At 39.7% G+C, this 25,792-nt stretch overlaps 2 protein-coding genes across 4 annotated transcripts in view; both read right to left on the reverse strand.

The window, feature by feature from the left end:
- Positions 1-9,090, reverse strand: part of inpp5b (inositol polyphosphate-5-phosphatase B) — a 41,268-nt gene extending 32,178 nt beyond the window's left edge. Inside the window, exons 1-6 of one of the 3 annotated variants that reach the window (XM_084435266.1) lie at positions 8,745-9,090; positions 8,262-8,340; positions 7,554-7,651; positions 7,438-7,467; positions 7,237-7,347; positions 2,772-2,909 (exon numbers count right to left, since the gene is read on the reverse strand). In XM_084435266.1, the coding sequence (XP_084291392.1) occupies positions 2,772-2,909; positions 7,237-7,347; positions 7,438-7,467; positions 7,554-7,651; positions 8,262-8,340; positions 8,745-8,802 (514 nt within the window). In that variant the 5' untranslated portion in view covers positions 8,803-9,090. Of the gene's footprint in view, positions 1-2,771; positions 2,910-3,199; positions 3,602-7,236; positions 7,348-7,437; positions 7,468-7,553; positions 7,652-8,222; positions 8,341-8,744 lie in introns of those variants that run through there. The other 2 variants (XM_084435267.1, XM_084435268.1) reach the window with 2 other exon arrangements.
- A 1,169-nt stretch (positions 9,091-10,259) lies between these two features.
- LOC311276347 (uncharacterized protein) lies at positions 10,260-25,102 on the reverse strand. The gene is made up of 9 exons (XM_084385968.1): positions 24,997-25,102; positions 22,619-22,670; positions 21,976-22,353; positions 21,859-21,893; positions 20,788-20,883; positions 20,517-20,676; positions 20,368-20,438; positions 20,177-20,272; positions 10,260-12,292 (listed from the first exon to the last, which is right to left on the reverse strand). Exons 2-9 carry the CDS (start codon positions 22,668-22,670, stop codon positions 12,041-12,043), a joined length of 1,140 nt encoding a protein of 379 aa, XP_084242094.1. The 5' UTR covers positions 24,997-25,102; the 3' UTR covers positions 10,260-12,040.
- Between the last annotated feature and the right edge of the window lie 690 nt (positions 25,103-25,792).

Consider the following 25,792-nt stretch of genomic DNA (forward strand, 5'->3'; position numbering starts at 1 on the left):
GATTAAGATTAGGGATGGGATAGGCCAGGGTTAGTTGCATGTAAATTATGCATAATTTATGGTAATTAACAAGGACACTGCAAAATAAAGTTAAAATACCGCACAAAAATAAAATGATACATTAGTCTGTCAAGCTTAAACAAACAAACATAAATCAATATAGAGAGTATGTTTTTCATGAACAACAACAGCACTGATATTCCAGCCCAACAAGATCACACCGCCGTCATGCAAATACTCTGAAAACACTTTACATCGTGGAAAGTGTGGTTGAGGTCAGTGTTAACAACATAACTAACCAATTAAAAACTGAAATAAAGCTGAAATAAAATACTAGATGTAAGTATAGTGTATATATAAGTATATTAAGTACAGTATAAGCATCACATATAAGGTACATAAAAAACTTTAACTAAAATTTAAATGAGCTTAACCAAAACATTGATTATACACTATAATGGTGTATAGATAATATTAAAATAAGGCGTTGGAGGGTTAATAAACTGATCTGTGATGTTACGGGCTCCTGGTTTCTCTGAGCTGGTGACGCAGTGACGGCATGTGGACGTACTGGTTTGTTTACTCAGAGAAATCATGCAAATGGAAAAAGGCAATGGTCTCGTTTCCTCCATAAGCGTTTCAGTGTCTGGGTGATGTGCAGAGAACATTAACAGCAAATACACTGTTTCATATCAGCAATCAGCACACACACACACAGTCTGTCAGATCCGTGATGACCGCTGCGGTGACGTCTCTCACACACACACTCACACACACACACACACACGCTCACACACACGTGCGCACATTACAGTTTTTTGTATTCGCTTTGGTACTATTTTCACATGTAAGATGTACATTTTCAAAACTCTTAGCGCTAAAATCCACACTGATCACACCTGTAACACAGCTGGTCATTCTCTCAAACCCTGATCTCATGCAGTTATACACTTCTCAGTCCACATAATCACTGTTTCAAACACAGGATTATTGTAATACGTAATGAGAACATTTGGCTTAATCACAGAAACACAACAGTATGATCTTCTTTCAATTTAGTACTTTTAACAATCAGTTCATTCAACAGCAAACAATGCAAGATACATGTTTCACATCACCGTTGTTGCTGAATTAACTACAGTAATACAGGCTCTGCCACATTAGAAGTAACTGAATCCATAATGTGTGTAATAGTATCCAGTGTGTTATCAAAGCTGTGATGAAGCGCAGCCATGAGGTTCTGTGCTAACAGAGTTTGCTGGCGATACAGTAAATGATTTCACTCTATACCGTTTGACTGAATCTATAGTGGACCTTTACAGATGAAGGTTGAGTTACAGTAATCCGGCAGTCTCTACCATGGTCATCTGTTTACAGTATTGCATACACACTGTACTGTAAAATGCTGTATTTGATGCCGTCTGTCTCCCTTCTACTGATGCATCTCTGATCAATCTGATGTTTTACAGTCATTGACTGTTTCCTCTCCCTTATACTCTATTCTGCTTTACAGTACTTGCACAAATGGCAAATTTCTCTGTATCTTTCTCTCTCTCTCTCTCTCTCTCTCTCTCTCTCTCTCTCTCTCTCTCACACACACACACACACACACGCACACACAGATGCGTGTGTGCACATACTTTGAACTTTGTGGTGGTTATTATCTATAAATCACTTTGTACAAATGGCAAATTTCTCTGTATCTCTCTCTCTCCATCTCACACACACACACACACACACACACACACACACACACACACACACACACACACACACACACACACACATATGTGTGCACAACTTTGTGGTGTTTATTATCTATAAATCACTTATGTAAAAAGAATTCATTGCATTTGGTTACCCACATCAGAAATTGCAAACAATTTCAATATCAATATCAATATCAATATCAATTTAATTTAATTGTATTGAATCAATATCTATAGAAATCTATAGGTGTACCAAATGATTCATTGATTAACCATTAAGATCAGTTGGATTAAAGTTTAATAATTAAAGTTTGATAGTAAGAGCTTTATATGAAAGGCAGTGACTGTGAATGAAACACTTATTCTGTGTTGTGAAAAGGATACTTTGTGATTGTGTGTATTGCACTTACACAACTGAAAACATGATGAAATGTTGGAAGAAAGTGCACTTTTGATGATCTGTTGTGATATTAGCACTAAGAGTTTTGAAAATGTACACCTGACTTGTGAAAATAGTACCAAAGCGAATAAAAAAAAAAACACTGTATTACAAACATTATGGATTCAATTACTTCTGATGTGGCAGAGCCTGTATTACTGTAGTTAATTCAGCAACAACGGTGATGAGAAACATGTATCTTGCATTGTTTGCTGTTGAATGAACTGATTGTTAAAAGTACTAAACTGAAAGAAGATCATACTGTTGTGTTTCTGTGATTAAACCAAATGTTCTCATTACGTATTACAATAATCCTGTGTTTGAAACAGTGATTATGTGGACTGGGAAGTGTATAACTGCATGAGATCAGGGTTTGAGAGAATGACCAGCTGTGTTACAGGTGTGATCAGTGTGGATTTTAGCACTAAGAGTTTTGAAAATGTACATCTTACATGTGAAAATAGTACCAAAGCGGATATAAAAAACTGTAACCTACTGATGTGTTATGAAAGACAAATGCATCTAAAACATGTTCTCAGGCCTTTGAGTTTGAGGATCTGAGTGATGTAATGAACACACGCAACGACGTGACGCAAAGCTGCATTAGCAAACACAACACTCACCAGATTTCTTAATCTGACTCATCTTGATGTTCGAGGCTCCGGCTGCCTTCCTCAGAGATCGGGCTGCTCTCGACGCCTTACGGTACTTGCCAAGCCAGTCAAACTTGGGCTCTTGCTTCGGATGTTGCTCACACACATCTGAAAAGATCAAGAGACAAGTGTGTGTTTTATACCCAGACTAATTAAAGCTCTATCAGTTTCAGAACTAAACCCATAGAGATGCTTGTCTGGTGCATTAGCTGACTAATGTGTCTGTGCTGTTCTGAGAAAGATAAAGAGGAACTCTTGCTCTTCCCTTCACCACTGATCACTCGCTCTCTCTCAGAACTAGTTCACACTATCATCAACATCTACACACACCAGTTTAACTTCCTTTTGCACGCCAGTGTCAGAGTTTCTATATGACCACAGGTTTTCTACTATCTTACCTTGCAAATTTTTTATATTCTTCCTGCTTCCTTTTCCCCTGAAGCTCGCCATCACGAAGGTCAAACATCACTTATTCCTCGATTTAAGGTTGACGGAATCACTTTGTTCAAATCAGGAAAACACGGATCCACAATCACATCTGCGGATCCTTCTGTGTGTTACAGACCTACAGCATATTTGAACTCAAGCTCCTCCTCTTACGCCGCTCTGTCGGGTCTCTCTCGACGTGTGTGTGTTAAATCTAACAGTTGTCTGAGAGTCGAGAGCGCTGGATGCATCAGAATATCCCAATCACTACGTCTGAGAAACTTATACTCTATTTTATAAAGAAATATCCAGTTTTTGGAGGCGGGATAGCTAGTCGTCAGTGCAAACGCTTATCACACAATGACTCCAAAAGTTCACCAGGTGAATGAGTGACAGAACAGGTCAGCTGACGCCTGTCTTTCACTTTAACAGGTTTCAGATTAGCATGAATGGGAGACGTGGAAACACACGGCACAACTCGCTCGGCAGGATTGCTGTGGATGGTGTCATGGTTTTCTTTTATCTTTCTTCTGCATCAGGGTGAATTCCCCCTCATCTGATCGACTGCTGGATGTGAAAGCGTGTAAAATAGTTATAAATACCATTCAGTGTGTTCGCAAGTCTTTCAAAAGTTTGGGGTCGGAGGATTTGTGCAAGAAGACTCTTCTGCTCACCAAAGCTGCATTTATGTGATCAAAAATACAGTAAGAACAGTCAAATTGTGAAATATTATTCGCATTTAAAATAGATGTTTTCTGTGTGAATATATAGCAAAGTGTAATTTATATCCTGTGATCAAAGCTGCATTTTCAGCATCATTACTCCAGTCTTCAGTGTCACATGATCCTATAACTACAGGGTTCGTACAGATACTGTACCATTAAATTCAAGGGCTTTTCAAGCACTACTTTTTTGGTTTTGAAGGACTACAATCAGAGAAAATGACTGCAGCGTTAATTTTGTGTGAAAAGATTGTTTTATCAATAAAATTAAGTCAAGTCAAGTCATCTTCATTTATATAGCGCTTTTAACAATGTAGATTGTTTCAAAGCAGCTTTACTGAGATAAACGTATAATTTAAGGTAACAGAGATTTGAGTTTTGGCTTTATAGCAGTTCTTTAATAAAGTTATTTTCCAGCTAAAGTTAGTTTTGATTGATTCGCTTCTGTCGCAACGATCATTTGTTATTAAATTAGTGGCCGCTAAGACGACACCGTTCTCTCTACACAGACTTTGAAGGCGAACCTGTGGGAAACGCTGATGGCGCTCACATGTGCATTAAAGGGATACTCCACTTTTTGTGGAAATAGGCTAATTTTACACCTCCCCCAGAGTTAAACAGTTGAGTTTTGCCGTTTTCGAATCCATTCAGCCGAACTCCGGGTCTGGCGGTACCACTTTTAGCATAGCTTAGCATAGATCATTGAATCGGACAGGACCATTAGCATCTCTCTCAAAAAAATTACCAAAGAGTTTAGATATTTTTCCTATTTAAAACTTGACTCTTCTGTAGTTACATCGTGTACTAAGACCGACGGAAATTGAAAAGTTGCGATTTTCTAGGCTGATATGGCTAGGAACTATACTCTCATTCCTGCGTAATAATCAAGAAACTTTGCTGCCGTACCATGAGTCCAGCAGGTGTAATGATATGACGCAGCGCCTGAAAATAGTCCCCAGCTCAGTAACTTCCAACGTGACCGGGACTAAGTTTGTCTAGCCTATTAGACCTATTTTCAGGCGCTGCGTCATATCATTACGCCTGCTGGACTCATGGTACGGCAGCAAAGTTTCTTGATTATTACGCAGGAATGAGAGTAGTTCCTAGCCATATCAGAATTGGTTTAAGAATTGGTTCTATAGTTATGTGCGTTTGAATATATGTGTGCAGGTTTGTAATTCCCTACAAACCAAGCCTAAACAAAGTACTGGTCTTTCCTTATAAATTTTGATACAGAATTTTATTTTATTTTGTCACTTCGGGGTAGATACACGAAAAGAATTTTCCCCGACAACGCTTTATCTGTAGAGTGGTAAAGGGATCCTCCATAGGGAGAGACTAGTTGGCACTTTAAGCACTAATTTCACATAAATGTCTTTTAATAATTCAAGCACTTTTCAAGTACCTTTTAATAAATATGTCTGTTTTCAGGGGTTTTCCAGGACTTCAATTTCAACCAGTCAAATTCAGGTACTTCAAGCACTTTGATCACCTTGTACGAACCCTGTAACTATAACTGCAGTGCGACTTCTGACACCATTGACTGTAGGGGCTTTCGCACCGGAGAGTTCTAGGAACTCAGTTCTAGGAACGAGCCACCGGGATGGTTCCCCGAGAACTAATGGTTCCCTTAGGAACGTTTTCTGGTTGCATTAGCATCGCCAGTAGGAACTCTGAAGTGACGTAAGACAAGCTTGTTGTTGTGACAACAGGGCTCGCATTATCTGTGTTTATTAGTTTACGATCTGTCTAACAGTCTTGTCTAATACGTTATTAGATAGAACTGTTATGCATAGAAAGTAGAAAGTAATGAAAAGTTATTAGCGTATGGCGTGTGGTTGATGTCCAGTGTTGCTAAAGTCCCTCAAAGTCCCATTGGATTTTCTCCTCAGTGTAAAGGTTGAGAGGTCAATCTATCACAGTTCCTCCAAAAAGGAGTTCATAGAACTAAAATCGTTCCTAGATCCTGCATTGCGAACACGCCAAAATCCGAGAACTTCTGCCAATAGTTCCAGGAACTATGAAAAGGTTCCTCCGGTGCGAAAGCCCCTCATGTGATCCTGCTTGAACGGTTGTGCAAGTGTGTGGGAATTCAAGGTACCGGAATTAATTAGTTTAAATCTCTCTGATTGTTGGTGGAGGTTGGGAATTTTTTGGTACCATTAACTTGTGGTGTACATCAGGGATCGGTTTTGGGCCCGCTTTTATTCTCGCTGTATTTGCTCCCTAAAGGTTTGATTTTTTTTTCGGAAGCATAACATTCCTTACCATTTTAATGCGGATGATACCTAGGTTTACCCCCCCCCCCCCCCCCTTTAAAACATGAAGAGAATTATGACATGCACTCTCTAGTCGCGTTTCCATTACCCTTCAAATTGCGTATTGAATATACGCCCAATGGAAACACGTCAAATTCTCAAAAAACTCCCATATATCGCAAAAGAGTTTTTACGCTCGCATGAGGTGCTTTTCAGGCAATTCAAAAAAGGAATATTTCGCAAAACTGCAATGGAAAGTTTTTTCGCATTTACATGACATACGTAAAAGTGGATCATTCTTTAAAGATGGCGCGGTATGTTTGGACAGAAGACGAGACAGAGTTCTTCATTCAACTCATAAAAGACAAAAGAATGACGGGAATACTGGTTTCTAAACAACAAAGAAATGCCATAATTTATCCAGACCTTAAAGCAGATCTGAGGGACAAACCCCCAGAAACTCCTCATATGTGCCGCTCACAAGTATAAGGGGCTTTCCTTGCCATTAATGCTTGGATAACACGCCTACGACTCCTTCCATTATAAATAATGGCTAAGATACATAAACCCACCAACATCCATCGCCATGATGTTTGGAATGAGATTGTGAGAGGAAAAAATTATGTTTTAGTCGCATAACATCTGCTAATGGAAACGCCGTCATTTCGCAACAGTTTTTTTATCGACATTTAGAAAATATCACAAAAGTTTTGTGCACATCTGTAATGGAGGAGGCTTCTGTTGAACTGGCTCGCGGAGGCAAGAATGAATCTAAAACTGAAATTGTGTTTTTTGGACCACCAGCTTCTACTAGACAGATACACTTTATTTCATACCCATTTGGGCCCTTTATCTGTGAATTCTCATGCAAACAATTTGGGAGTGATTTTTGTTAACGTTTTTAAAGGACATGCTTTTATTTGCTCTAGGCTGGATTACTGAAACTCACCGTTTCATCGTCTAATTTTGTTAAGATTGTACAGCACTTTGGTCAGGCTGTTTTAAAGGTCTTCAAGGTCTCAGTCTTACCGCTCCACGCCCGGTTGACTTCTCCGAGGAACAGTCGGCTCTGAGATCCGAAAGGTAACTTCAGCTCCAACTCCTCGTCAAAAAACGTCACTCGTACTCGAGTGTCCGCACCTTTACAATGACAAAATAACTGGCTGTTAAGAATCCCAGAGATGCTTTACATTTGATACACAAGCTGGCGAGATTAACATAAACCCTCACCAACAACAGCAAGCTCATCTGGAGACGAAACTGTGGAGATATCAGAGAAAACCATTATAATAATGGAGCATATAAAGTATCCCTTCAGGTGTTTTAACTAAATAATTCAGTCTGACCTTCAACAACTGAAAAGTCATAAGAAATGGGTATGATTTCGTCCAGTGTGACATCATCGCCAGTGATGGCCATTCTCCGATGGGAATATAGGAATAACCTGAAAAAAATATGCAACATCATCAGCTTTATAAACTGATTTTGTCTTTAAGATTACATAACTTATGTAATTAACTAAAAACACACTGTTATTGCTAAGATATCACAAGGTATTTGTTAAAATGTTCATAATGGTTCAATAATATATCAGTAATAACCAGGCTTCTCATATTATTTTTTACACTTTACAATAAGGTTCATTAGTTAACATTAGTTAGCATGAACTAATAATGAACTGCACTTATACAGCATTAATCTTTGTTACTGTTAATTTCAACATTTACTAATACTTTATTAAAAGCTTGTTAACATTAGTTAACACTGTGAACTAACATTAACAAACATTAATAAATACATTAACAAATGTACTGCTCATTGTTAGTTCATGTTATGCATTAATTAATGTTAACTAATGAACCTTATTGTAAAGTGTTACCATTTTTTTTCTCAGAAGGGACTGTACATTTTAAACTTTTATAAAAAAATGTAAAATGTTATTTTTCCATTATTATATATTAGTCTCAAATACATGCACTAACCCCATACAAAATATCAACTGTGCATTATATAACCTGCATGTTAGTGTTACTGTTGATAGTCTATGAACTCACGCATGTTCGTTGTTCTGCTGCACCAGTCCGATCAGTTTGCTCTCTCTCACATTATTCCGCAGTGAAACACACTCCACAGCATGTGCATGGCTGCTAAGGATATATACATGCTCATACAACACAATATATTACGTTTTCGACCACCAAAATATTAGGATGATGACCTACGTTCACTTCACAATAAGAACAGCCATTTTAGTTTACTGTAAATTGGCGACATCTGGCGGACATGTCAGGAATTACACACTGAAATTTCCTTTTCCCTTTAAAACTGGGCATGCTCAAAAAAGACATGCATTGTAAGCAAAAATTAAGATTATACGGACTACGCGATATTCTTTATAACTAAAGATTGATCTACACTGGGTATGTTTAAATAGTACAAAGTTTCGCATCAAGTTACTATGCATCAAAGCATGCAAGTCGATTCAAAAGCACGGCTTTATTTTGAACAGAAAGAGAGATAGCGGTGCTGAGAGGATACTATCTTGCAGTTTTCCCCTTTTGCCAAAGTCTCTTGAATTGCCACGGACTGATCCATTATTCACAGCAAGTCTGGAACCGATACTTCTTCAAGCGCAAGACGTGTCATTTAAGATCGTTTAATGTGCGTGTGTGTGTGTGTGTGTGTGTTCGTGGTTTCCTCAGCGACTTCCCTCTGTGCCACGCAGCAGATCCAGCAGATCCAGCTCATCTTCATCAGTTTATCAGCATCTGTAGTCGCTTAAGAAGAGTCTCGGATGAAACCACTTCTGATTGTCCTCTTCTTTATTACTTTTCTTCTGACCGTCAAACACCAAACTTGGCAGAATCAATGGTCTCAAATCCCACCCACTCCTCTTTTACTGCAGATCCACTAAGTGGCGCTATAGGTATTTTATTTTAGCTTAAAGAATCTGGTGTTTTAAACACCACGTTTGTCCTACTATCTCTGAAATGTATATAGTATGCATACTGTAATAGTACTTTTATTTCGAACAGAACACATTCTGAACAGAATATGTCAGGGCACTCCAGTCAAAATAATATATTACTTCTGTTTTATTTATCACGCTGGAATTGGAAAGTCGAGTCAAGCATTGCATTGTGGGAAACAGTATCTTAGGCAGTGCATTCTGTTATGTGTACTGTACATGTTGTAGCCTAGAATAGATTATCCAGACATCTATTTTAAAATGTGCATACCTTGCAGTGCATACTACACATGCTGTAGTGTAGTATTCTCTGTATAAGGGTAGTATGTGTTGTATGTAGTGTAGTATGCATTGTAATAGTGTAGTATGTAGTGTAGTATGCACTGTAATAGTGTTGTATGTGTTTTATGTAGTGTAGTATGCACTGTAATAATGTAGTATGTAGTATAGTATGCACTGTAGTAGTGTAGTAAGTGTTGTATGTAGTGTAGTATGCACTGCAAAGGTGTCACTGTAATAGGGTAGTATGTAGTGTAGTATGCACTGTAATAGTGTAGTATATGTCATATGTAGTGTAGTATGCACTATAATAGTGTAGTTTGTGTTGTATGTAGTGTAGTATGCACTATAATAGTGTAGTTTGTGTTGTATATAGTGTAGTATGCACTGTAATAGTGTAGTATATGTCATGTAGTGTAGTATGCACTATAATAGTGTAGTTTGTGTTGTATGTAGTGTAGTATGCACTATAATAGTGTAGTATGTGTTGTATGTAGTGTAGTATGCACTGTAATAGTGTAGTATGTTGTATATGTAGTGTAGTATGCATTGTATAGTGTGTTGTGTGTAGTGTAGTATGCACTGTAATAGTGTAGTATGTAGTGTAATGGTGTAGTATGTAGTGTAATGGTATAGTATGTGTTGTATGTAGTGTAGTATGCAATGTAATAGCTTTTGATTAATGTGAATACTAAATTCCCAAGCCTTTTAATATACTACTATAGATTTAATATAGACTGGTTTGGTTGATTCAATACAACAGTTAAAAAAAGAAGAAGCATTTTTTAGGAGAATGTAAAGCACAAGAAAATGTACAAATAAACGCTAGGCTGTGTGCTGAGAAGATAAAGCATTTATTTATTCATTTCAAAAGCAGTTTATTAAGATCTATTGCTTGTGTAAAGATGAAGCTGGTTATCATATCATGTTACTATAAATATATCAGTATATCATTGTTTTCATATATAAGCAGTACAGAGAAATAAAAATCATTGCAACCCTTATCAACCGAGCTGTCAAAATCTTTATCATGACCTTTATTATATTGTCAGTACATTAGTGTTATCCGGCAAAGTTATGAAATCACATGTCATTTAATAAAATAAGCATAAACTATGCATTTAGATCTGTACACTTGCATTTAATAAACACGTTTCTCTGAAAAAATAAAGCTTTATGTTAATGAGTATGGGTTTTACCCACAAGCTTTTTATATGTCCAAGATTATAAATGCATTATAAATATTTTACATTGTCTAATTTCCATTTAGATGCATAAAGTGCGTATTTCATTTGTTTGGGGTTAACTGGTTTGTACTTAACTATTATTTTGCAAGGTGAAATCTGCCTGGTTTGAACAATCAGTTTGTTATTTTATATAATTAGTATCAGAAATTGGATTATCTAAGCATTCTAAGGAAATTCTTTGGAGTATTTTTGAGTAATATGGAATATAAACTTGGTTGTCACAATAAATATATATATATATATTTTTAGAATGCACAAAACCTGTGTACAACAGACAAAACTAGATATGAGTACGAGAAATAAGCTTCAGATAAAGACATGATTGACTACAATCAAAATGTATACATACATACAAAACGGGTACTTTCTCTAATGATTTTTCTCTGGTGTTTTGAATTATGTAGTGTAGTATGCACTGTAATAGTGTAGTACTGTATGTAGTGCAGTATCCACTGTAATGGTGTAGTATGTGTTGTATATAGCATAGTATGCACTGTAATAGTGTGGTATGCAGTGTAGTATGCACTGTAATAGTGTAGTATGCAGTGTAGTATGCACTGTAATAGTGTAGTATGCAGTGTAGTATGCACTGTAATAGTGTAGTATGCATTGTAATAGTGTAGTATGTAGTGTAGTATGCACTGTAATAGTGTAGTATGTAGTGTAGTATGCACTGTAATAGTGTAGTATGCAGTGTAGTATGCACTGTAATAGTATAGTATGCACTGTAATAGTGTAGTTTGTAGTGCAGTATGCACTGTAATGCTGCAGTATGTGTTGTATGTAGTGTAGTATGCACTGTAATGGAGTGGTATGTGTTGTCTCTAGTGTAGGATTGAAGGAAATGCCCTTAAACTTGACCGAAAAGGTGAAGTTTAACATTCTCCGGTTTTTGTACGGAGTTTGTTGCTTGCCAAAAAAGAGCAAGAATTAATAACAGATGCACAACTCAGTAACAATATGTATGTAAGAATAAGCAAACCTCATATTTGTTGCTTCAGTGTTATATATATATTCCTTAGTGGATGATTTCAGTGAAATAAAGAATCAACAACAGGCACCCTCCCACTTGACAGAACTCTCTATGGATGCCCACGGTAAAGCTTATTTGGCATCTATACACATATATACACATGCGTACATTCTGCTTTTCACATGGATCTTGTAGACACACACACACACACACACACACACACACACACACACACACACACACACACCTTCATGCTTATATCACAAATAATGTAAAAGGGACAGTAAAAGAAGTACAAACAGCTTTAAAACAAACATACACTTTCTGCGCTTTCTTGGATTGCCTGTAAATGTGACTTTGTTGCACTCAAGTGAAGACTTTCAGTATCCAGAAGAGCAGAAGAGAGGCGATCAGCAGCGCGGGAGAGTGAGGACCCCTGGTGGCGGAGCTGGGCATGTTCACGTCACCGGTCAGTTTGAGGCACGAGGCGGTCGAAGTGGCATTGCAGCACTCCAAGTAGCAGGTAGTAACGGAGGTTGAACAAACTGCCATCTTTCTGCAATCTTCACTGCAACCTGCTTGCCAGCTCTCTGTGCTGCCAGATACTGTCTTTTTTAGCTAAAAAAAAATTAGACAATGATTATGTTTCGATTTAACATGAGCATTTAGCATCAGAGCAGATTCTTTAACTGAATATCACATGGTTTAAAGTCAACATGAAATGAAAATTTACCCTATTTACTGTCTTAAAGGGGACCTATTATGCCTTTTACAAAGTCTTGATGTTGTTTCTGGGCTCTACTAGAACAGGTTTTCATGACTGAATGTTGATTATTTCCCCCCATATTCTCCATTGTTGCAGCTCCTCTCTTCCCAGTCTGTCAGTAACACTCTGTTTAGTTCCTGTCTCTATGAAGCCCCTCCTTCTGAAAAGCACACTGTGCTCTGATTGGTCGGCTGGAGCAGTGTGTTGTGATTGGTCGAGAGTGTGTTGTGATTGATCGAGCTCTTCGAGCGTGTTTGGGAAATGTCCCGTCCCTTACCATAACCGCCAGTTTCAACACACTACTAACTAATTCAACCAGGCCCCGCCCCTTTATTTTGCGAATATTGTGATGTGTTCGTTCCCGGAAGAAAACTCAAGACTACAATGGAGGCATTTCAGGGAGTTCAATAACAGTGACACTGATATAGAGAATAACTGAAGCTTTACAGAGCTTTTTCATGCTCAAACAGAAACATTGCACACTACAGACCAATGAACGTGGAGAAAAGCATAATAGGTGCTCTTTAAAACATGCTTAAGACCTTAATGACATTCACCACACAAAACCATTTCAGAATATGGTGGCAAAATTATCCTGGATGAGCCCCCACTTATTTTATCAGCCTCCTCATATAGACAGACTCTTAGAGGGGAAGACAACGTTGCACAGCTTTAAATGTTCAAGCTCTTTAATGTCAAGCTCTTTTAAAGTGGATTCTGATTGGCTGAAAATGTTTAAATCGTTCATCAGCTGGAAAAACGATTCCTACGATGTTGTTACCATATGTCTGTAACGTCAACGGGTTGAGGAAGAAGACAATGGTAAGCGAAGTACAAAAATAACAAAGGTTTATTTACAAGAGGTAACTCCAAACAAACATGAAACAGTGTGCTGGTGCACAAACAATAACCGACCAAGACATGAGTGAGAAGGGGAACTAAATACAGACACAGATGAACACAAGACAGGTGATGCAGATGATGATAACGATGAACAGGTGGGTAATTGAGGGAGTGAGTTCAGGTGTGGAGACAAGGAGGATTCTGGGAACTGTAGTGAACAGGACGATGACAGATGGTGAATGTGACATTACTCCCCCCTCCCGCTAGCCGCGACCCGCGCCGCAGAAGGCAGAGCACGGGAGGGGGGGGTGGGCATCCTGGAGTCTGTGACCGGAGGGTGGACAGAGAGATGACAGACAGGAGACTCCAGGATGGTATCGCCGCCATGGCAGTGCAGGACGAGGAGGTGGCCATGGCAAAGCAGGCTGAGGAGGTGGCCACGGCGAAGCAGGCCCTTCGGGTGGCCATGGCGGTGAAGACCCTTCGGGCGGCCATGGCGGTGAGGACCCTTCGGGTAGCCATGGCGGTGAAGACCCTTCGGGCGGCCATGGCGAAGCAGGCCCTTCGGGTGGCCATGGCGGCATTGGGAACCGTGTCGGCGTGACCTCCACGGTCCCCTCAAAGGACATATAGCCCCCCCCCCAAATTTCAATGGGGAAATTGACAGGAAATGGGGGGTCGGACAGCAAAGAGGGTCTTGGGCTGGGCTGGACCAGCGGTGAAGAGGGCTTTAGGCTGGGCACAACCAGCGGTGAAGAGGGCTTTTTGCTGGGCGGAACCAGCGGCGAAGGAAACTCTGGGCTGGACAGGACCAGCAGCGAAAACGCCCTTGGGAAGACTGGCTCTGGCTCTTGCTCGAAGACTGGCTCTGGCAGATCTGACGTGAAGTGCGGGCTCAGCTGGACTCGGAACTGGATCTGGCTCCTCTGGGCCAACAACTGGCTCAGGCTCGGCGGGCATGACGCGAACTGCCTTGGCTTCGGCATATCTGGCGTGAAGTGCGGACTCGGAACTGGACTCGGAACTGGACTCGGAACTGGACTCGGAACTGGACTCGGAACTGGACTCGGAACTGGACTCGGAACTGGACTCGGAACTGGACTCGGAACTGGATCTGGCTCCTCTGAGCCAACAACTGGCTCAGGCTCGGCGGGCATGACGTGAACTGCCTTGGCTTCGGCAGATCTAGCATGAAGTGCGGGCTCGGCTGGACTCGGAACTGGATCTGGCTCTTCTGGGCCAACGACGGGCTCAGGCTCGGCGGGCATGACGTTCTCAGTCTCAGGCTCGGCGGGCATGGCGCGAACTGCCTTGACTTCGGCAGATCTGGCGTGAAGTGCGGGGTCGGCTGGACTCGGAACTGGATCTGGCTCTTCTGGGTCAACGACTGGCTCTGGCTTGGCGGGCATGACGCTCTCAGTCTCAGGCTCGGTGGGCATGACGCTCTTAATCTCAGGCTCGGCGGGCATGACGCGAACTGCCTTGGCTTCGGCAGATCTGGCGTGAAGTGCGGGCTCGGCTGGACTGGCATGAAGTGCAGGCTCGGCTGGACTGGCGTGCAGTGCAGGCTCGGCTGGACTGGCGTGAAGTGCAGGCTCGGCTGGACTGGCGTGAAGTGCAGGCTCGGCTGGACTATGGATGAGGATGGATGACGTGGTGAAGATGGCTGGAGACGGTGGCGTTCCGGACCGGGACGCAACACTCACCAGACACCGGAACACAGTCTCTCTCCAAGATAGTCCGGTGGTGTCTGGGAGGTGGAGGGGGCGATGGAATGTGATCCCGATCCGGAACAGGGTGCTGAGGGTTTCATCCTCCAGGGAACTGCTGAGGGCGAGATGAAAAAACTTTCTGGAGAAGTCCAGGATATCGTGGTTCCCCTGAGCCAGGTTGATGAACTGGATCCGTTCTTCCATTCTTTTTTTGGTCGGTTATTCTGTAACGTCAACGAGTTGAGGAAGAAGACAATGGTAAGCAAAGTACAAAAATAACAAAGGTTTATTTACAAGAGGTAACTCCAAACAAACATGAAACAGTGTGCTGGTGCACAAACAATAACCAACCAAGACATGAGTGAGAAGGGGAACTAAATACAGACACAGATGAACACAAGACAGGTGATGCAGATGATGATAACGATGAACAGGTGGGTAATTGAGGGAGTGAGTTCAGGTGTGGAGACAAGGAGGATTCTGGGAACTGTAGTGAACAGGACGATGACAGACGGTGAATGTGACAATGTCATTGTTACAGCTGTTGTGTGAGCTTCCCTACACTGAAAAAAATATTCTTTGGACCAAAGAACAGCCAATTTTATTAAAAGAAATTATAAATATTAGTTTAAATAAAATGAATGTTTGTCAAATGTAACGGAAATGAGAAATTTTGCCACTGCTACAAGCTCGCCAGTTCCCTCAACTCTCCGTTCACAATCACTGGACTTCTAATCATGCTCACCTGTCACCGTTTAACCATTATCCAGAATTATACTTAAGCACTACTTCCCCACACTCAGTTGTCTGGTCTCGTCTGTGACTAACTAGTAAAGGACTTACTTGAATAACTTGTTTCATCTTTCACCATATCGCATATCACACCATTACAGTGCATATCCCTAAATCACTTGTGTCTATACTGTAGCTCTGGAAGCCACCTCCTACCTGAATGTAACCTTGCAACCTCCTTGTCCAGTGGTGAGTGTTATCCAATCACTGCCAATTATCACTGCCCCACTTAATTCCACTCTAACCGTGACCAGTGCTCACCTTTCCATTACAGTCAAGGCCCATGTTGACTCCATGACTTAATCTCTGAACAACTCCTCCGTCAACTCAACATCCAGAAATCCCCTGCCCCTTGGTCGAGGCATCATCACTCACCATACCCATACCCTCACTCTCCACATCGGATGTACTCATGTAGAGGAGATCTCAATGCTGGTTCTGGAGGGCTCAACTGGGATGCACTTGGTTTAAGATTAACTCTCCTCAAATATCTTGGACCACCGGTGAGGTTCTGGCCTCAAATAAGAAATGCTTCCTTGACGGTCTTCAACTTCCTAAGAAGTCCCTAAAACCTTTGTGGGTGCACACACCGTACCTCTCAATGCCATCACGGTGGAGAGCCCTTGAAGTGAGCGTAAGATGTCCATTCCAGCCGAGTACCAGACATTCTAAACATGATGCTAAACTACCACCTCACCGATCATGGGACTGATCTTCAATCGACAGCTGGGCGCACCTTTGCCCAAAGGTAGAATCTATCCGCTTTCAGTTAGAAACTGGCCTATTCCCTCCACAGTAAAAGAACTACAACGCTTCATCGAATTCGCCAACTTCTACAGAAGCTTCATCTCCAACTTCAGCAAAATTACCTCTCCATTAACCTCCCAAGCCTCTGTTCTGGACAGCAGCAGCCACAACCACCTTCCAATGGCTGAAGGAAGCATTCACCACTTGCGCTCATCCACCCTGACACAGACCATTTGATTGTGGTTGGATGAGAATTATATACCATTGCGACACCCTATTGGATTGTACGCGATCCATCGTGTACATCGTCTGCTTCTAAAGATTGACTTTTTGGCAGTTTTGAATTTGATTGTGCGGGTAAAAAAGGGTTTGGGCGGGTGGACAAAATTTGGGCTGGTTTGGGGTCAGTTCGACGGTTTTCAAACATCTACATTTTAAAGTCTAATTGATTTAAAAACTAAACTAAAGTGTGCATGTAGTCCATAAAATCAGTCATCATGACATTACTATACACACACGCCCATGCAGAGTCAGCTGGTGTTGGTGTTGACGTCACCGACGAGCACGCACTTTTAGCCAATCAGCGATCAGCAGGCAGATGCGATTTAGCGCGATAAGTTGTAGCTGTGTGTTCAAGTGATCGCTAATGCCAAAGGGATATACTATACAGTAAGTTGTATCTACAGTAAAGAGTGAGATAGTGAGCACATGTGGTGGGAGATGAGTACACATTTAGTACACATGTGTACTAAAAATGTACACATGTGGTGGGAGATGACTCGATGGTGAATATAACTCTGAGAGGAGAGCACAGTTAAATGACTTGAATTGAAATCGAATATGGACGACTCCTGTCCATGGTCATGTGCACACTGGCCTAACCTTACCAGACATCTGCAACTTTTACACCGTCCAGACTGCATGCACTCTACTTGTCCCTGACAGCTGCTGAAAAAGGTTTGAATCAACAATGAATCAGTTTTGACTGCTAAATTCTGTGTTATGTTCTGCAATGTGTACTTCCGAGGGTTAAAGTCATCGGTTCATTTCTTGATTGCCGTTTTGACAGTGTCCAACTGGACATTTTAGTCATATTTGCTAATTCTCCTTAATTATTACCCTGTTTTGATCTGGTTTCCTGGAAAATTAATTAAAAATTTTTTTTTTATATATAATTTTATCGTTTTAAGGAGATAAAAATGGTGCTTATCAACCTTGAGTGACATGGTAATACAGTTATATCACATTATTTTGGCAGTAACATTTTGGGCGTTTTTTTCTTGGAGTGGGCGGGTTTAGGTGAGCTCTTGGGTGGGAAATCACCGTCCCAATCTGGCAACACTGTGTACCATTACAATACTTATAGGCAACTAGTCATCATATCTTCTGCTCCATGAAACACGTTAATGCTCAGTAGTACACATACTGTATATGGTTCTTTAATGTATTTGCATTGTACTAAAATGCGTTCATTTTCAATGGGCATATATGTGGCTGAAACAGTAGCCTAGTGCATCCCAAATTTTTCAACTAACATTTTAATATAACATTATAGTCATTATGGCCTTTAGAAAAATGATTTTTTTTGGAGGTGGGGTAGTGCACTATAGGCCCCTGTGGCGCGACCTAAGCTTTTGTCCTTAATGGCATTTTTTTCCTTACATTACTTTTACTTTTATACTTTAAGTAGTTTTGAAACCAGTACTTTTACACTTTTACTTGGGTAAAAAGCTTGAGTTGATACTTCAACTTCTACAGAAGTCTTTTTAAACCCTAGTATCTATACTTCTACCTGAGTAATGAATGTGAATACTTTTGACACCTCTGATTACCGCAACCTGGAGTACCTACTTGAAGCGCAACTTCTGAATCCTCACCAGGTTTGGCCATTATTCTTTACCAGATTGAACTTTACAGTATTCTACCGACCTGGATCAAAGATTGTGAAGGCAGATGCTCTCTCTCGTTTGCATTCTCAAGACTCTCCGATGGTCCCTCCTGAGAACATCCTTCCTCCACCCATAATCATCATCAGCCCTATCCAATGGTCCCTTGAGGAACAAATCGCCAAGGCCACTCAGTCTGAACTTGCTCCGCTGTGAGTTCCTGATGGAAAGCTCTATGTGTCATCCTCTCTCCGCATTTCCCTCATGGACTCAGGTCACTCCTCCTCAGGATTTGGTCACTCAGGCATTCAGCAAACCTTTTCACTCCTCCGCAATCGCTTCTGGTGGCCAATTATGTCTCAGGAAGTTCATCGGTTGGTACAAGGATGTCCCATTTGTGCCATCTCTAAATCTCCCAGATACCTGCTGGAGGGAAAGCTTCTAAACCTGGGAGTAGATTTCATCACTATCAGTCCGGGTCCTTCACATGCATTCTAATGGTAGTAGATCTATTCGCTAAGGCCTGCAACCTTCGAGGCACTTTTCCACCAAGTCTTCAGAAACTACGGCCTACCTGAAGATATCATTTCCGATCGAGGTCCCCAGTTTATCTCAAGACTGTGGAAGTCATTCTTCAAACTTCTAGGTGTGTCAGTGAGTTTAAGATGACTCCTGGTCAGGTGAGGCATTGGAGGTTCCAGCTGTTGACCACTGGTTTAAGGAGAGGGAGAGGGTCTGGGACTCAGCTCACGTCCATCTGCAATGGGCAGTCCGACATCATAAGAACCAGGCCGACACCAGAAGATCCAAGACACCTGCATACCAACCTGAGCAAAAGGTCTGGCTTTCCACCAGGGACATTCGCCTTAGGCTGCCTTGTTACGTTCCTGTTTGCTCTTTCCTGTGGCAATCTTCAATAGTCGAAGACTATTTTATTTTATATTTTCATCTTTTAATATAATTTCATTATTTAATATTATGCATCTGTATTATTATTCTTTATTAATATTCATAATCAGGTGTATTATCTTATGGAGTTTTAAATGCATGTGTTTGTATACTATAGACAGGATCACATGTCAGACAGGGAGGGGAGCTGGGAGAATGTAACATGTTCAACATTCAAAAATGACACTTAAATAGCAATAAATAAATAAAAAAATCATTTTTTAAAATAAAATTTCAATAAAAACTAATTCAAAATATTAATAAAAAAGTTTATACCTTCAAATTTTAATCAGTATTAATAAGAAATATTATTTTCCCCAAGGACAAAAACATTATTATTACAAGAAAAAAAGATTATTATTCATGAAGACCATATAATGAATCAAAATATTTTCCAAAATGATACTTAATATAGGTCAAAATAATATATTTTTTTACAACTTAATTTCACCATAAACAAAAATTCAATTAGCTATAATATGAAAGTAGAATTTTCACTTAATCTAAAACTAAAAAAAAAAAAAAAAATGTATAATACATTTTCTGTGGAGTGTTATTTCCTTTTAGACAAAGTAAACAAAACAGTTTTAAACCATGATTTTCGATTTTCAAAAATGAAATTTTTGTCAGTTTATTGTCAATTATTATTAAAACTTTATAGTTATACTTATCATCCATTAGCTCTAATAGACAGGAGGGTGGGGATAAAAAGAAAAAGATGATTAAGGTGTCTAAACCCAACTAAGAAATTTATTAAACATTAAATTATGAAATAAATATGAAGATAGTTTTTGTTTTGTTTTTTTACCATGCAGTAATCCTGACCAACGGGACACAGCATGCTGGTACTGATGGGTTTGTAACACGCTGGCCCATCACACTTGATATTATGACACTTCTTGCCCTTTTGGAAATAATGAAATCAATCAAAAGTCAGAAACTGGCAGAAAATGTTTAGTTGTGCCCTTTACAGTGACAAATGGCTATGTGTGTTCTTACATTGTTTGCTTGGGTGGTTGGACCCGTGACCTTTGCGGTTGTTGTAGTGGTAGTGGATGTTGTTGCAGCTACTGAAGGCATGTAATAAAACAGTCAATATTCAAATGCGACCACATATCTGAGATAATAAGACTTGAGGTTGAGGTTACCTGTCGTACTGAGTGAACTGGTCAAGGCAAGCAGAGTGTCGTTGAGGCAACTGGTTGTGTTGCAACATTTCCAAGAGCAATTACCGTGAGTCGAGTTCCCGCAGGACGCACCACATGAGGCACTGCACTTGACAGAGTAACTTGTGTTCTGAGTCATTATCTGAAGCACAACAGAGCAAGGTGTAACTCTTTAAATCATTACAAGTTCATGAGCACATGATTCGCATTATTTAATTTCCACTGGAGGTTCCCATCTGCACGGTGGACTGACCTCACAGAAATTAGAGCTGGATGGGCAGGGTTTCATCGTGGCATTCATGAACTGGACGTAACAATCCGTAGTGCAATCAAATACTGGACAGGATTTCTTTTAGAGAGGAACAAAAGTTTCAATTCAAGAATTACATTTTAAGCATTTAAGCTGCTATTGAGGTGGGATACGGGTAAGGCCAGGACTGGTTAGGTGCTATATGGGTAGGTTTAAGGGTGGGTAAAGGGGAAAGGGATGGTCACAACAGTGTAATTGTAGATGTAATTACAGGCAGGTATTTAAAAAAAATAAGTACAATATTAAAGCTCGTTTCACAATAATTGCACTGTATCAAGTGATGACTTCAAATGTTAATAGTTAAATACGCTTAAAGTGCCCCTATTATGTTTACTGGGATATTCCCTTTCATGTAGTGTGTAATAGAGCAGCTGTTTGTGAATGTAAAAGGTCTGCAACGTTTCAAAGATGGAGTTTTTGTGATTCTGAACTAAAACGAGTCGTCAGTAATTCCAGTCTCACTTCTGCTGAACCCACGCAGGTTTGTAACTAATTTGCATTATTCCAGTATATAGTCTTGATTGGCTGAACGGCGTCTCTTAGCCCCGCCCTCAAACACTGTAGCTGTATCTGAGACTGGAAGAGTTTGGTTCGTGTTTTTCCTGTTTTCTGCTGCTAAAGCAAGTCCACTTTGATGAGATTGATATAGTAAATCCCATGCCATCGTTACTGTTCGTATCACTGTGTATCAAGAGCTTAGATTCAGATATGATAATGAGTGTTTGGTTTCTGACCAGTCACAGCAGAGTGACCGGTCTGACCAATCAGAGCAGAACAGCTCTCAGAGAGGCGGGGTTTAGAGAGACTGAATCTCTATCGGAGCGTTTCAGACACTGTGAGTAAAGAGCTGATGCTGCAGTGGATTTTATGAGAAAATTAAAGTGTTTATGACCTTGGATGCATGTAATACTGTTGCAGGAGACTCAAACACAAAATTAGGAGCCTTTAAAATAGCATAATATGGGCACTTTAATATAAAGTGTATGTCCAGTGTATTCTATGTCCAGCACTCACCGCAGAGTAATTTCCTGTTACTGATGATGAACTATCTGAAAATATTGACAAATAAACAAGTTAAACATTGTAACCATACACGAAAGACAACTTGAGTATGACAGAAAGAAAGAATACCTGTGTTCATATTAGTACTGCCCATTGTGGAAACAGTTTTATCGGCGGAAGAAGTGCTCTGTGTGTTAATGTTTGTAGAGCCTGATGTGGACAGAGTTGGCATCTGGCCTGTTGAAGTGGAGGAGCTCGAGCTCTCGGGATGCACTGAATTAGTTACAGATGCTGTAGTTGCATCTGCTGTCGGTACGGTTGTGAAAGACTCTTGTACGGTTGTGACAGACTCTTGTACGGTTGTGAAAGACTCTTGTACGGTTGTGAAAGACTCTTGTACGGTTGTGACAGACTCTTGTACGGTTGTGACAGACTCATGTTCGGTTGTAGACTCTGGCCACACTTTAGAGAGCAGACTCATTTGCAATAATAGAAAAAACAGGAAGCCTGTTGGACAAACAGATGAAGGACAGAACTATTGAGCATTTACTGGATTTGCATGTGGTTAAATGTAACTTGTCCAGCCGAGAAATGCATGGAAAAACATGCACACTAGAAGCACGAGCAGAACGGATTTCGAATAAAATTATTACATTTACGATTTACACAGTTCCATTGGCATGCTAAATAAAACCATTTATTAACCACAAATCAAATCACATAAAATATCTATTTACATACAATAACATGATGAAATGGTATAACAACAAACCTGTTTTTGAAGACCTCACATTCTTGCTTTTCTCGATTTCTCCCAACGCCATCTGAAGGCATGAAAAGATGTTTGTCATTTAGTTATGACGCAAAACAGCAAGAACATTGTTATGTTTATGGATGTTGGTGTTTTTTGAAGATTAAATCAAATTCATTTGACATGTTTAATGAGTCCAGCAACCAGCGAAAAGCGTGGCGAGTATCAGTACTAGAAAATTCCCTTTGCCTGTAAATCAATTACTGACGGTGGTTTGCATCCATGACGTTGGAGACAGATTTCACCGAGAGCTACTGTATGCAAACGTGGCCTGTGATGATTGTCGGTGCGGAACATGCTTAACCTCCCATGACCTCGGCACATGATGTTCTGCTTTGATCTGCAATGGACCATGTCAATCTCTTCTTATACAGTCAAACCAAAAAAGATTCAGACACCAGAAATAATTTTGGATTTTTTTTACTATAGATCATTTATGTAAGTGAGGAGAGGAAAATACAGTAAACTGTGACATATTATACCCAAATATTCTTCATACAGTGACTACCAGTAAAATTTATCAAAATTTGGGACCAAAAATGATTCCGACACTTTGAGCTGATCATGTTTTGCTGAAGTGTGTTTTCTTTAATTGCTAATGCTCTTTTTACACACAGACTGAACACAATGAAGCATTGCTTGGTGATTGGTTGAGCTAAACTGGTATCATCTAATTGTGTAGTTAAATTTAACAGCTGACAGATATTCAACATAATTCATGTGTGAGACCGTCTAACAGAAGGACGGACAAAACCAGTCAAATATCAACTGAGTTCATAACTCTGAGTTCTTGTCATGTTTTATTACCATTTTCTAAACTATAGTGAATAAACTGTGATAATGTGAGAAATGTTGAAGGTGTCTGAATACATTTTGGTTTGACTGTAGATGTAATTTGATTAGCCGAAACAGAGGCGCACTGATTCAGTTTCCACAGGCGCACATACAGTATTTGAATTAGTTACAGATAGCATCTCGTGTGTGGTATCTTTTCAATGTTACATCACAGGAATCGCAATCCAGGGTTCAGTGTCTCTGCCAAACACACGGGTTCACAGTTACAGATGTTCCCTTGCATCGAGGCCGCTTGCCCTCACACAATTAACAACTTGTTTGTTCTGGGCGAATCCCCCGGGGCGTAAGTGCAAAGCACGGCTTGTTACTCCGTTCCCCGTGAGACAGTGAACAACCCCTTCAGGAAACTACCCTGGAAACCATGTCTTGTGTGAAAACATTGGTTCCACCAAATTATGACTTTCTCTTTCCATCCCACAGTAGCATGTTTTGGATGACTTTGAACATCTGTCTGCATTTCTCCTCTAGTTTTCTAATAAACCTGGCATTGTATATTTCCAATATTGTGGGCTCTTTGACGAATTGCTTTTGTTGCTGTTTTGTAAGTTCCTTTGGATAAAGGTGTCAGTAACACTTTATTTTAAAGTGACGTAGTTACACGTTACTACATGTACTGACTACAGTAATAACAGTAAATTATGCATAATTACAAGCAGCTAACCCTAGACTAAATCTTAACCTTATCTCTATAGTAAGTACATGTAGTTAATTAATATTACTTAGTACTTATGTAAGTATAATGTAACTACGTCACCTTACAATAAAGTGTAACCAGTGTCAGCGAAATGCATGATAAAAAATTCAGATGCACTGAAAAACTGAAAATAATTTGCTGTCGGATTCGGCAAGTAACGCACTGAATTAAAGGTGAGATTATGAAATAAAACATACTCCAATAATCTTGTAATCACAACTGCGAAACATTATTATTATTTTTTTTACAGTGTGGCTGAACTATATATATATTATCCTGTACTTCCCAATGATTTGATATACTTGTAAAGGCAAGGCGAGTTTATTTGTATAGCACACTTCATACACAATGGTAATTCAAAGTGCTTTACATAGAAGAAATTAAAATAATCAAAATAAACAAAAACAAAAAAGGCAAGAAATCTCAGCCTACATTCACAGCAGCACTTTATTTATCCTCTTCTCCACGTGCATACTACGTACTTATTATAGTAATTACAATAACTGGGTAATAACTAGGCACTAACCCTGAACCTAAAGTAGACTTAAAATAAAGTGCAACCTAGTTCTCAACTTAATCCACACATGTCATATTAATCATCCGTCACATGCAGCATGTTGGGTCTTGATGAATTCTAGACTCATGAAAACACCTGTTTGAAAACATGGCAACCTTCAATACGCAACAGCATCTCCAGCCAGAGCAGATCCAACTAAACCTACAGCTGCATCCAAAGCTATATTTACACTTCAGCAACATCTGAATACGTATATTGGGAAATAATGCTTACCTTCACTGTACAGTGGGAAAGCACGAATTAGACTGGAGTTGTTAACAGCTGTGGATAAAGTTAAGTGCCAATATGATCCTCTGCCCCTTCCTCTCTCTCTCTCTCTCTCTCTCTCTCTCTGTTGCTATGTGCTCCTCCAGCCCGATGACATCAGAGGGAATGTTTCCTAATTAGTGGAAACTGATGGGATTGGTCTGATGACCGTGTGCTTATACTAGGATGATGGGGTGTGTCATTACTGAAATGATGCATTCAACTTTATATAAAATTATTTGTTATGCACAGCTTTGAATTCAACATCTCGACTGGCAGTTTAACTTCTTTAAACGCACTGTGTCAGATTTATTGAATAGCCTTTTGATAATATTAACGATATTAATTTAACTTATCTAAATAGTAGTTCATATAATACATAACCAGTCAAAAGTTATATTTGTTTCTCAGGATCTTAAAAACACGGTGTAGACAGATATGAAATATGCCTACATTAGAATTCCTTTACAAAACTGACATTTGATTTTAAAGTGTTAAAAATAAAAATTAAATTTGATTTGAATTGAATAGTCAAACACAAAAAAATGAAATCAGCTTTTAACACAACTCAGGTAGTAGTTACTGATTAGCTAATAGTGAACTACCTCATTCAACTGAGCGCTATTACTTACTAATTTGTTAATCAGAGTTTCTTGTTAGTTGATAGTTACTAGAGTGTTAATAGTGCATTACTCATTTGTTCCTGTGTAGTTATTCATTAATAATGAAAAGGTATTCCACTAGTTTGGCATCATCAATCCGT

This window comes from Rutilus rutilus (assembly GCF_951802725.1).
Source record: "Rutilus rutilus genome assembly, chromosome: 17".
Lineage (NCBI taxonomy): Eukaryota > Metazoa > Chordata > Actinopteri > Cypriniformes > Leuciscidae > Rutilus > Rutilus rutilus.